This window comes from Bison bison, unplaced genomic scaffold (genome assembly GCF_000754665.1).
Source record: "Bison bison bison isolate TAMUID 2011002044 unplaced genomic scaffold, Bison_UMD1.0 scf7180017864291, whole genome shotgun sequence".
NCBI classification, from domain to species: domain Eukaryota; kingdom Metazoa; phylum Chordata; class Mammalia; order Artiodactyla; family Bovidae; genus Bison; species Bison bison.
Window position 1 is genome coordinate 12,728,938 of NW_011494863.1, and position 13,861 is coordinate 12,742,798.

Consider the following 13,861-nt stretch of genomic DNA (forward strand, 5'->3'; position numbering starts at 1 on the left):
AGGCTATGGTTTTTCTAGTGGTCATGTATGGATGTGAGAGTTGGACTGTGAAGAAGGCTGAGTGCCAAAGAATTGATGCTTTTGAACTGTGGTGTTGGAGAAGACTCTTGAGAGTCCCTTGGACTGCAAGGAGATCCAACCAGTCCATTCTGAAGGAGATCAACCCTGGGTGTTCATTGGAAGGACTGATGCTAAAGCTGAAACTCCAATACTTTGGCCACCTGAATGGAAGAGTTGACTCCTTGGAAAAGACTCTGATGCTGGGAGGGATTGGGGGCAGGAGGAGAAGGGGACAACAGAGGATGAGATGGCTGGATGACATCACTAACCCGATGGACGTGAGTCTGAGTGAACTCCGGGAGTTGGTGATGGACAGCGAGGCCTGGCGTGCTGCAGTTCATGGGGTCGCAAAGAGTCGGACACGACTGAGCAACTGAACTGAACTGAACTGAGGCATTCTTACACCACCTTTACAGGTTTTTTTTTTTTTTTAAATATTCAGCCACTACCTGTACAACAGTATAGTATCCAACAGTCTTTCTGCAGCAAATATTAGAAAATTAAAGAGCTCCTAGTACCCAAAGGAATCTTCCTTGACTAATCAAGAAGCCTAAATGAAAATCAAAAATGGACTCCTTTCTCCATGTCTGATTATTATTTTTATTGTCCTTTTAAAATTTGATATTTATTTGGATAAATACATAATACCATTTCAAATTTAAGTTGAGGGAAGTTGTGATTATGCAACATTACATAGTTCACAAAAGGTAATGTTGAAAACTAATCATGTTTTCCTAAAAAAACTTCTCAAAGTTGTCACAGTTTTAAGGTCGGACCTTACTTGGGCTGTAACTATTCTTTTTTTTTTTTTCCTTTACCTTTTTTTTATACTATGGTAATAACAGATAACATGAGGTCTACGTTCTTGAATTTTTAGAGGTTTAGTACAGTGTTGTTAACTATAAGCACAATTCTGTACAGAGATCACCAGAACTTATTCAGCTTGCATAACTGGTACTTCTTTTCAGTTTTATTAAGATATAATTGACATATAACATGGCATTAAACGTGTGTAACATACTTTGATCTATGTTTAAGTATATATTGCAAAATGACTACTACAATGTTTGTTTAACATCCATCACCTGATATAGTTTTTCAAATATGTTTTTTTTTTTTCTGTGATGAGACCATTATCTATTTAATACCATGACTAAACCTGAATAATTCTGCTCACCACCCAGGAGTACAAGTCCTTCACTCAGGGGAGTACTACTTCTTATTATGCTTATTTCATTTATTATTTCAATGGCAAAGTAAATAGCCAGGCTTCACCACAAAACCTTCCATCTGATTGTCCCACTAAGCGAAGTCACTCTGCAGCTGGCTATTGAGGTGATTTCCCAACTTGCCTTTGTTATACAAATCCTGAGGTTGATCAAAGAATGTGGTTTTAATGAGCAACCAGAAATTTAAAAGTAGTTCCCTTAAAAGTAGCCAAGTAAGCATAATTATAATTTATTTTACTGCTGAGAGAAAAAAAAATAGGGAAGAAAACTGTATATTCATTTTGATCTTAGAACTGCAGAAATATGCATAGAAAAAGATAAGAGAGAAATACATGAAATTATTTTCTCTGGGTTATGAAAGGCATGGCCGAGTGTTATTTTTATTATTTTTTTGACCATACTGCTGCATGCAGGATCTTAAATTTGAACCTGTGCCCCTTGCAATGGAAGTCAGTGCAGAGTCTTAACCACTGGACCACTAGGGAAGTCCTCTGAGTGTTATTTTCTTCTTCGGAGATTCTTGTTTTTTTCAGGTTTCAAAGAATAACCATGTGTTACTTCTTCAATCATAAGATTATTTTAAAACTAACTCAATGTGTAAAATAAAATTAGTAGCAGGGGGAATTCCTTGGTGCTCCAGTGGTTAAGACTCCAAGCTTCCACTACAGGGCACCTGGATTTGATCCCTGGTCAGGGAACTAAGCGGAGAAGGCAATGGCACATCACTCCAGTACTCTTGCCTGGAAAATCCCATGGATGGAGGAGCCTGGTGGGCTGCTGTCCATGGGTTCGTTAAGAGTCGGACACGACTGAGCGACTTCACTTTCACTTTTCACTTCCATGCATTGGAGAAGGAAATGGCAACCGACTCCAGTGTTCTTGCCTGGAGAATCCCAGGGACGGGGGAGCCTGGTGGGCTGCTGTCTATGGGGTTGTATAGAATCGGACATGACTGAAGTGACTTAGCAGCAGCAGCAGCAGGGAACTAAGATCCCATATGTTGTAAGGCATAGATTTAAAAAATGTTTTAGATTTATTAAAAAAAAATTAGTACAACATTAGTGGAACTGTCACTGAGAAAAAAGAGATGATTATACTTCATAAGTCACAAAAAGAAGCCATTAATGGGTTATTATTTGCATTATTATTCTTCAGGGATGAATAGACTTCTGCCATATGACAAGGTATAACGACTGTCTCTACAAAAAAGGAAAATGTGAAACATTCTGAGTTCTTGAAAGTATGTAAGACACCGACAAGCAGTAAATGAACATCATTATGCTCCATGAAGGCAAAGAGCAAGTCATGCTCACCTTTGATCATCCATAGCATCTTGCTCTATAGATACTGCTGCTGCTGCTGCTGCTGCTTCTAAGTCGCTTCAGTCGTGTCCGACTCTTTGCGACCCCATAGAGGGCAGCCCACTAGGCTCCTCCGTCCCTGGGATTCTCCAGGCAAGAACACTGGAGTGGGTTGCCATTTCCTTCTCCAATGCATGAAAGTGAAAAGTGAAAGGGAAGTCACTCAGTCATGCCCAACTCTTAGCGACCCCATGGACTGCAGCCTACCAGGCTTCTCTGTCCATGGGATTTTCCAGGCAAGAGTACTGGAGTGGGATGCCATTGCCTTCTCTAGATACTAATTTATATTATAGATAACAATAATTATCAAGTATCGATTATGAATTATCAAACATTACAAATTATGATTAATAATTAGTTGGGTCCTGGATATTATCATTTTTGTCATATTAACTACTTATAATTAACACTTAGTAATAACCCTTGGCACTTGTATAATATTTTACAATTTACAAAGTGTTAACATACATTTTCTTTTTTAGTCTTCACAAAGAGTTTCTGGCACAGATAATATTCCCATTTTTCAGATTAAAAAAATAAGAGGTATGAAATCATGATGTGGCCTTAGAAGAAAATACTCCTGAAACTATGCCATATATCTTATCAAGTATTTATAGGTCCCTTTTATTGTACATGCACAAAGATACTATCTTTTAAAATGTTGCATGGGCGACTTCCCTGACAGTCCAGTGGTTAAGACTCTGTGCTCTCAATTTAGTGGGCATTGGTTCAATCCTTGGCTGGGGAACTAAGATCCTGCATGCTACATGGCGTGGCCAAAAAAAAAAAAATATATATATATATATATATACACATATATGCTATGCTAAGTCTCTTCAGTCATGTCCGACTCTGTGCAACCCCATAGATGGCAGCCCACCAGGCTCTGCCATCTCTGGAATCCTCCAGGCAAGAATACTGGAGTGGGTTGCCATTTCCTTCTCCAATGCATGAGATATATATATATATATATTTTGCGAGGACTTCATAAGCATCCTTTACATGTATGGTCATTGGTGGATATATATATATTCTCAATGAAAATTCTCCCATAACTTGAGTAATCCTTTGTTACCATTCTCACCATCTTTGAAAGCACATTAATTTAGGTCATTATAGTTCCAGGGAATGCTCTAGAATGATAATTTGCCAAAGTTTAGCAAGTAATTGACACTTGAATAACTTGCAAATCCATGCTCCTGGTGCTTTTCCTTATTGCCAAAGCCCCTCTCCACGTATCCTGCACGTACGGTCAGACCTCTCACCTTTGAGGAAGGAGTAGTGGACCTCAGCATTGGCTCCCCGGTCGCCATCCATGGCTCGGACCTGGAGCAGCTCTGCTCCGGGGACTGTGGTGTCAGAAACACGTGTCTCATAGTGGAGCTGGGTGAAGCGGGGAGGGTGGAGGTTTCCATCCTCCACGTGAATGGACACCCACACAAAGTTCCTCTTGATGGGCATCTCCTGGTCGCGAACCTATGGGCCCAAGGGGGTGATGGGATGAGCAGCAAGTGGAATGGAGGAGGCAGGATTAGATAAAGGTCAATGAAATAGAATGCCAGTGAAAAATACACCCAGTCATAACTCTCTGTATTCCTTTAAGCTTTGCTCTGTTACATTCTTTTCTCCTTTTAAATAAGTTTATCAATTCATGATTATTAGACTGAGCTATTTTCATGGATAATTCCACTTTAGGAGAAGGCAGAAATAAGCAGAAGAGCAGTATTTTCCAAATTTGTTCTTAGAGAATATTAGTTCTTCAAGATGTTAGTGTATTATTCAGGAAAAAAAAATCCTATAGTTAAGTGAATTTAGGGAGCACTGAACTAAGCCAAGTTGATGTTTTCTTTGCTGCAGGACTTCTCAGAGCCTTTAATATACATTTAAGTGCCCAGAGGATGATAAAGTAACATGTAAGAACCTTGAGCCTTGAGTTGGAAAGGCTGGACTGTGATTCTGGTTCCATCTAAAAAATTGTATGATGGTGAGCAAGTCTCTTCCTCTGTGAGCCTCAGGTATAAGATAAGAGAAATAGGTAGGACCAGGACTGGGACTCGAGTGAGACAAATGAGGGATGGAGGGCATAAATTCAGGAGGCTCTCACTGTCAGGGTTATGAAAGTGCAGGCACATGACCCTTGGAGTAAGCCCTCCTTCATTTAGGCCCTTACATATCTTTTTGCTCTGAGTAGGATGGTCTCTGGGCCCCTCCCAGCTCTGATGCTATATGAGTTCATGCGATCATGCAGTCATGGAGGAAGGAGGGAATTGTTGGGGATATTTGGAGTGAGCCCAGGAATAGCCAAAGTTGCAGGAACTTCTTTGGCAGCCATCCCATCTCTTTCCTCACTCTCAGGCATCCGTTATGGAAGATGCCTCTGGCAGGCAGTGAAATGTCACAACTCATCTCATGGATTATCACTCTAAACATCAGTACACCTGGCTCAGTAAGGGGAGAGGGAACCCTCACCATGCCTCCAAGCATGTACACCCCCACACATCCGAATACAAGCACATCCTTACCCAAGTCTTTGGTTAACTCACCATGACTGTCAGTGTATGCTGGGAAGGCCCCGAGCCCAGGTCCAATTTCCCCACAGTTACCAGGACACCACTACTGGGGTCCAGCTGGAAGAGACTGGCACTTCCTGGGTCTTGGCTGCCATGTATGGTGTAGATGAGGCCCTTGCCCTTGTCTTGGTCTGTGGCCTGGACTCGGAGGAGCTCCACGCCAGGCATTGTGTCCTGAGGAACTCTGACCTCATAATGAGCCTCCAAAAACTGGGGCCGATGGTGGTTAACATTGGCAATCATGACAATGTAGACCTAGGGAGGAGGGTGAAAGAGAAGATGGACTGTAAGCTCCAGGGGGCCAGGGACCTTGTCTGTCTGCTTCTCCACCATAACAACTAGGCCTGGCATACAGCTGTCACTTGATAAAATTTTGTTGAATGAATGACCATATTTCAGAATCACAAGGCTTTAAGATGGTGGTTTTCAAAATCAAAATTCTTCTTTAAGGACCTTTTCTTCAGATGAAATTCTTGGGGTGAAATTCCAGTATATGAAGCAAATAAAATGGGCTGAAACCAGAATAGAAATCCAGAGCCCCACTTCCCATCATTCCTTACACTTATGAAAGCCCTTAGGTGCTCTATCTTTAATTGAAAACTGCTCATTTAGATAAAACTCCTTATTATACAGAGATCCACAATGGGAACAAGAATTCTCCCAAGATCACAGACGTAGAGAGAGTGATCAGATAAGACTGGAATGCAGAACCTTGATTCCAGATTCAGTGTTCTTTGAGATGCACACATGCACAGAGAGCCTTCTGCGTCCTCATCCCTACCAAGGAGGTCCCAGTGTGCGTTGGTGACATGGTGGTGAGCACAGCTACTTCCAACCAAGGAAACCTCCTATCTCTTCTCAACTCAAGGCTCCCAGTGAGGCTTCTCACCTGGGTGGCAATGGTTTGGAACCCGTCGGTCACCTCCACAGTCAAGTTATAGCTCGACCTCCTCCTTGTATCGAGAGGCCTGGCAATGACGATGCTGCCCGTCGTCTTCTCAATGTCAAAGTCCATGTCCTTGTCCCCACCTGGGAGGGGGTGGGGAAAGCATGCACGACCTCAGTGATGTAGGCAGTAATAGCACAAGTATTAATACTGTGGGATTTGGCAGATCTAGAGGAGCTGGTAGTTGATCCTGTCGGGTTATTGTCAAATTATTATCACGATCCAAGTGATGATTCAGGAAAAGGTAAACTTATAAGGACTGGGGAGTCCCAGAGGAAGACCAAAATTTGCCCTACAATGTATTCTGTTACTAGAATTAAAGCATGCAGGAGTCATGGAGCTCTGTGTCATGGTTACAGGTAGTCTGCATGGTCTAGAGAAGCCTAGACATGGGAAAAAATGGAAATAACTGTGTTTGACAAGAGGGAATTGTTTATTAATAAACTATGAGAATCCAAAATACAGAAGTAGCATGCAGCTGTTTAAGTGTCTGCTAGTAGAGATCTGTTTAGTGACACAGAAATATGTTCAGGATATATTTTAAAAGGTTATAAAACAATATTTTCTTGTAACCTTAAATGTGTGGGTGTGTAAAGAAGAATGACTAGAGGGAAACATCAAAATGAAAACAGTGGGCTAACTTCTATTTAGTGGGAGTTTATCCTCCCACTGACTAGGTGATTTTTATTCTCTTCTCTGTACTTATTTGTATTTTCCAAATGTTCTATAGAGTGCATGTGTTAATTCACAGAAAAAATGTCAAGTGCTTATAAAGAACAGTGAATTAGCAACGGAAGTAAATCTAGGAGATTAAAAAGCTTGAGATAGGTTTGGTATCCAACCTCTGAAGCAGGTGGTAGTCTCTTTGATGGGACTTCAGGTGATACTGAAGCTCTTAGATTAGAGATTCTTGACCTGGAGTCCCTGGCTGGGTTTCAGAGAATCTGTAACTCCCCCCCAGCTGCCAAATTTGTACACAAATTTGTGTGTGCGTGTGTGCACACACATGCACACAGGTCACAAGTATCCTTCTAAAAAGAAAGCCTAAACATTCATCAGATTCCCAAAGTGATCTGTGAACCACTCCCAACCCCGATATGTTCTGACAAAATGTTGATTTAGAAACAGAAAGAAATTTCAGAGGAGGCTGTGAGAGCTTGGACCCAAGTGTCTCCTACCACGAGAATGCACCCTTTCCCTGATCTTGAGGATGGAACCTGGGACCAGAATGTTAAGCATAGCCCCAGAGTACAGCTGGCCTTGAGTTCGTGGTCAGTGAAGTCAGCTCTGCAATGATGTTCATAGTGAGGCAGAAGAGGAAGCATAAAACTTGTGTTTTCTCCCCTGGGTCTCTCTGGCCACTCTCTGGACCTTGGTCTTAGGTCTCCCAGGAACTTGGAGGACCCATCCAGTTCTAGCTGGGGTTACCTGTGAGTTCCCGAGATCATAGATGGTATGAAGGAAAGCTTGGAAGAAGCAGTGTCCTGACAACCCACTGCCCCAGAGAAACAGGGAAAAGGCAATCACCACTCACAGCCAAGACAGAAGATGCCAGGGAAGATGACCTTGAGAGGGCTCAGAAGGATTGTGCCCTGATGACTAGGGCTCAGGATGGGAGGGACTGGCCCTCCTGGGGCCCTTACCTGAGATGCTGAACCAGAAGAGGCCAGGTCGGCCCTCAACACTGATGACCCCCACCATGTGATTAACGGGGTCTGTCTCCATGACCGTAAAGCTGTAGTGGGATTCGTCAAAGGCCAGTGGGATGGAGGAGGGCCGGGGCTTGGGGATCCACTCGATATGTAGCCGGACGCTGGCCGAGAGTGGTGGCTGCCCACCATCTGTTGCCTTGACCTGAAAAGAGGCCAGAATTCAAGTTGAGGCTTTGTCTATAGGGTTGGAGCCAAGAAACAAGAAGACCCAGGTGGCCAGGCCAAGAGACAGAGTGCCCTGTGATGGACTGAGCTGGTCTTTCATCCACTAGTTCATCCATTCAGCACAGTTAGGAGCTTACTGTAAATAGGCACCAAGTCAGCTGCAGCAAGCACAGTAGTAAACAGAATATAGAACTATGCTCCAGAACCTTACGGGTAGTGAAAGATGAATCAAAGCCACTATTAACTGAAGGCTTTGTGTGCTCATTCCTAAGACTTTCCATGCATGGGCTCTTTACCCTTCCCAACAAAATCAACATAATAAACTAGAATTTATTGAGCTCTCCCTATCATTAGGCCCTGCTCTAAGAGCAATATGTGCAATATCTAATTCAATCCTCATGACTGCCCACAGAGAGGAACCATCATCAGCTGCTTTTTGCAGGAGGAACCCGGGCCTCTGCATTGTGAATTCTTCTGCCAGGGGTTGTCTGCCTGGCCAGCAGTGAGGCTGGGATTTAGGCTACCAACATGAGAGCCCAGGCCCAAGCCACTTATTATATTAGCTTCCTACAAGGAAAATGTTCTCATCCCCATTTTACAGATGATGGAACAAAGGCTCCCAGGCATAATGACGTGTCCAAGGCCACACAGCTGTAAAATGTCAGTGCTAAGATTGGAACCCAGGTTTATCTTGATTTCAATGCCTCTGCCCCTCTCAACAAAAATCTTTAAGAAGAGAGTGCATTTCCCAGGCAAGGACCTTATTGCCCTCAAAGAGAAAGGCCCAGAATTTTGATCTTTTGGCTTCTTTTGGGGAGAAAGCCACGGAAGTGAGGACTTCCTCCATCACGCCTGAAGGCTGTCTCTCCGGTCTTGTATCCTCAGAGAAAATCCATCCCTGAGCAGGTGTGCACCCAATCCCCACCCCCCCGCCCCCCGACCCTCACCGTGAGAATGTTATACTCTCCAGCTGTGAAGGTGCTGCTTGCTGACACCACGCCTGTGACCGGGTCGATACTGAAGCCTGCCTCATCACTCTCCTCGATACTGTAGGTGACCCTGCCATTGAGACCCTCATCCAGGTCTGAAGCCACCAGCCTGTACACAGGCCCAGAGGTCCCTGGGTTCAGCCTCTCTGGAAGGCGGACATTGAAGAGCTTGTGGGAGAAGACAGGGGGGTTGTCATTGACGTCCGCAATGCGTACCACCACCCTGGAGGTGGACCGGAGGGAGGGCTCCCCGTTGTCCAGCACAGTCACCTGGGGAGAGGATCCAGCGTGAGTTGACAGGCGCAAGGTCATGACTATGTATTGCCAACCACCACAGCTCTTCCTCTGCCCCTGCTTTCAAAAGCCTGGAAGTACCAATCCGCCTGTTCTTTGGTATATACTCGTGATTTTTATTATCGTAACCTCAACTTCTTGGAATCCAGCTCTCTGGCAACCTTGCCCACAGAAAAGCCAGCAAGAACAGAGAAAGAAACTGGAAAGAATTGGAAGAAGACAAAGCCACAGGGGCTGTAACAAAAGCTGGGGCGCTTTACTCGGGAGGCCCATGGGCCGAGACTTTTGACATTCTATTTGCTCGTAATTCTCATAAGCTTTGTTCTCACTTTCCTTAAACTACGGGAGATCAGAAAGAAAACAAACGAGGAGGCGTTTATGGAGGCGTGGGTGGTACCTTTGGAGTCAGGCATGTGGCCCAGTGTATGAGATAAGATCCGGAGATAGAAGAAAGGCACGAAAACAATTTCAGGACCAGGCACTGTTCCACATGTGAGCAAATTATCACATGCATCAGTATAGATAGGACATTTCCACTCAAAATGCTTCTGAATTTTAAAAAGATTTTGCTATTTAAAGATAAATGCCTCTACTGAACTATGGAGAATGCCTCAGCGCCTAGAAGGCCATTGAGCTGCTCCTTACTAGTGATGCCGGTTTTACGCAAAGGGAATGTCCAGAGCCTGGGATCATAGAAGGCAACACTGATTTCAGTTCTGCTGAGGAATATGTGTCCCTCCTAGCTGATGCCTTTAAGACTAGCAGAGATGCCTGTTCATCAGTTGTGGATAACACAGGACAGGGTTGACTAGAGTACTTCTGATTTAAGGCCCTCTGGGCCAAGACTGACACCTCTCATTGGAATGGTCACCAGGGATGCTTATTTTAGAGACATCCTAGAAAGAGCGCGACTGCCCAGGTGGCTGAGTGGTAGAGAATACGACTGCAGTGCAGGAGCCGCATGTTTGATTCTTGGTGGAGAGGATCCCCTGAAGAAGAGAGTGGCAATCCACTCTAGTATTCTTGACTGGAAGATCCTAGGGACAGAGGAGCCTGGTGGGCTAGAGTCCATGGGGTCACAAAGAGTCAGACCCAATTGAGTGACTGCACATATGCACAGAAAAAGCATGGGCCTAGAGGACAAAGGTCTGGGTTTTCATCCTGGCTCTGCTACTGACCTAGTGTTTGTCCTTGGGTGACTGTAGAGCATGGGGATGGGCCAGAAAGCATACTGGACAAGTACATAACCCATGTGTGCTGCTCCGTTTTCCCACACTCCCTGCAGGCATTACTAATTGATCAGTGCTTCCCGCTCAGCTTAAGTAGCAACTTCTCCCTGAGTCAGAACCCTCCTCAGCTACACCTGGAGACGTGCATGTGGCCCCAAGGCCTGGCTTGGCTCCAGCCTGGCCTCCTGCAGGAGGTTTTCAAATGTAGTGAAGGGGTTCAGCAGCATCACTCACCTCCAGGATGTGTTCATCCTTGTTTTCTCGGTCCAGCTGCCGGGCAGTGGCTAGGAGACCTGGAGGAGAGATGGTTGGGGGGAGACTGGAGCAAATGGCTCCCAGGGCCATTTTACTGGGATAAATTCAACGCCTACATTCAAAGCCTAGCTCAGAATTCTTTTGGTCTTGGGAGAGCACAACATAAAAAGGAAATGGAAATCTGGAGAGAGAGAAGGGGAGGAGAGGTAGGGAGAGGACAGCAGAGGTGATAGTGTCAGCTGGGGTCCCCACATATTTCCTGCTTCTGCCATCAGGAGGGTGCTGAGCCCAGGATACTGTTACTGTTGAGTGAAAAGGCAGCTCATCAGGAGTTATAACGGGGGTCACAGTCACTGCCTCTAATTCCCGGGGAAATCACAAAAGGGTGACATTTTACGCCTTTGTTCTAATCCTCTTGCTCACCTGGCACCTAGAATGGGCTCTTCCCATGCCCAGCTGGCACATATGAGCCAGAGGAGGGCTGCTCTGGGCTCCTCCCAGCATGTCTGTAAATTCCCTAAGGTGAACTTAGTGATCTGTAATTCTGGTTTTCATTTTCTAGGCACTGTGGCTATAAATTGAGGCCATAAAGGTGAAAAGGAGCCAGTTCTCTGCCTGCATCAGACAAGTCAAGCTCAAGATTGTTGGGAGACCAGAAGGGTACCCAAGCCCATAGACTTGAGAGGTCCTAGCTGGGTAGGTGGGACCCTTTTCAATGAAGGCAGAGCTATTGGTAGGGCATAGTGGGTGTTCTAAAAGCTTTCTGTAAGTTTCTTGATCTTGTTTAGGCAATTAAATGATAGAGTAATGGAATGAAGTGTGGGGGTGCGGGCTTCCTGAGGGGAAAGGGGGATCTGGTGTTGGGGTGGGGTCTCCAGTACGGATGTGAGGAGTGACCTCTGTTGGGGGCGTGTCTTTGCCTTTGTGTCATTCTGGCTCTTTCTTCCCTCACTGAAGGCAGCCATGGGAGAGGTCCTAGGAGGTTGTTGGAAAGCCCCACAACCAGGAAGGAAGACGTTCCCCTGGGACAGAGTGAATATTGTTTCAGTTCGCCCCACCCAGCTTGTCCCCAAGCTGAGGAACCTGCCGGGGAAGGCCCGGCATCCGGGGGACCCCCAGGAAGAGTGCGGGATGAGAGGGCTTGGCGGAGAGCCTTCCTTCCAGCTCAGTCCTGCCCCCCTCCTGCTCCTGCTCCCTCTTCAGCCCCTCTCCCCTCTCTCTGTTGATCCCTGTCCATCCCCCACCTCTCTTGCCTTCCCAGGGATTCCTCTCTCCCTCCCCTCTCTGTGTGTCTGGGAAACTCAGTCACTGTTCTTCTATCTCTAGTTATCCTTTTCTCTCTTTCCTTTCTCTCGCCACCGCCTCCCCTGCTGCCTTCTCCCCCACCTTCTCAGGGCCTGTGTCCCTGGAATTGCTGCTGGACCCCCTGGACCATTGCCCTGTGCTCCTCCACATCCCCCTCTCTGAGGTTGGTATGAAGTCCTAGATGGGAGTAAGACCGTTAGCAGAGAAAACTGGGGAAATCTGAATGAAATCTGTAATCTCCTGAATTCCCTTGCACCGGTATTAATTCTTAGTGTTGATACATACACTGTGTTAACATTAGGGGAAGCTGAGTGACCGGTGTATGAGAACTCTCTTTGCAGCTCTCCTGTAAGTCTATGATTATTTCACCATTGAAAAAGCAGAAAAAGTTTTTTTTAAAAAGAAAGAGAAAATGGACCTACTTGCTCTGTCTTCAGCAAGTCCTGGGTCTTCTCCTCCTGGCTGTTGCTTCCGTCACCATTTTTACCCAAGTGCCCGCCCAGCCTGCTGCCTGTCAGAATCTTCCTGCCCTTCAGCTCAGCACAGCTGCCTGCTGTCCCATGAAGCCATTGCTGGTCCACCACACTGAGCAGCTTCCTCTCTCCTCTAAATTCGCAGCCTCACATACACTCATCTTTTACAATGTTGTACTCTTTACACCGGTTCTACAGCTCTTTTTGTATCCAAATCTTTATACTCCTCATGGATTGGGTTCCTCAAGGGCTGAAACTGTGTCTTATTCTTCTTCCCCTCTCCATAGCACTTAACTTAAATGCCTTATAAGGACAGACACCTTCAAACCTTTGCGGGATAAATGAATCTTGGGCTTAACCAATGACTGTGGATGCTGGCAGAGATTCATTCATTCATTTCCTCATTATTTGTTGAGGTTCTACTCTGTGCCAGGCCTCGATATTATAGTTTTCAAAAAACAATCAAAGTTCCTTTTCTGGAAAGCTTGTTGAAGTCTAGTGAAGTATGTGGATAATTAATAGCATAATCACCACATTATAGATGACCATTGAAAAAGAAGAAAAAGATAGTGTGTTTTTTAAAAGTAGATGCTGCTGGGAGACGTATTATAGTGTCAAAAAATACATCTTTAAGAAAAAAAAAAACATCTTTAAGAAAAGAACAGCTGGGCTAAGATCTGAACGAAAAGCAGGAGTTACCTTGAAAAAGGAGAGGAGACTCCTGGCAGAAGGAAAAGCTTGTGCAAAGGCCCTGTGCCAGGAGAGGGCGTGCGTGGACTGAGGGAGGCCACATGGTTGGAATCAGAGAGTGATGGAGTGAGAGAGGCAAGCTCATGGGGCATGACAGGGCTTGGCTTTATCTTAAGGGCATAGGGAAACCAGCCAAGGGATCCAGGTATGGAAGTAGGACAATCTAAGGGATAAGTAAGGTAGGCGGGGGTGGGGGGGGAGGGGTCATTGCTGGATTTATTATTTTATTTTTAAATGTTCATGCTGATAAGAATTTCTTCTCAACTGAAGGAAGACTAAGCATCTCTGCCCTTTGGGGCATGTTGCCGGACCTGGTGTCAGGGAACTGTTGACAGTAGACACAGGAGGGCTTTGGGAGAAGTAGAGAACCTATTACCTTAGGTGAGAGATGTCTTCCCACTTCCAAAAAGGGAGGGGCCGAGTGGGCCCAGGCAGGGAGCCAGCTTGGGAAAAGCATCCTCCTTCTAGGAAGACTAATCAACTCCCCAAGGTCAAAGGTTCCAAACAGATGTCACCGGGCAAA

The 13,861-nt window shown here is 45.3% G+C and overlaps 1 protein-coding gene across 1 annotated transcript in view; it reads right to left on the reverse strand.

Annotated features, from left to right (window-relative positions):
• FAT2 (FAT atypical cadherin 2) overlaps positions 1-13,861 on the reverse strand; it is a 78,889-nt gene that overhangs the window by 56,089 nt on the left and 8,939 nt on the right. The window contains exons 4-9 of the mRNA XM_010850598.1: positions 10,790-10,848; positions 8,991-9,302; positions 7,810-8,020; positions 6,110-6,249; positions 5,194-5,475; positions 3,916-4,126 (exon numbers count right to left, since the gene is read on the reverse strand). Of these exons, the coding sequence (XP_010848900.1) occupies positions 3,916-4,126; positions 5,194-5,475; positions 6,110-6,249; positions 7,810-8,020; positions 8,991-9,302; positions 10,790-10,848 (1,215 nt within the window). The remainder of the gene's footprint in view (positions 1-3,915; positions 4,127-5,193; positions 5,476-6,109; positions 6,250-7,809; positions 8,021-8,990; positions 9,303-10,789; positions 10,849-13,861) is intronic.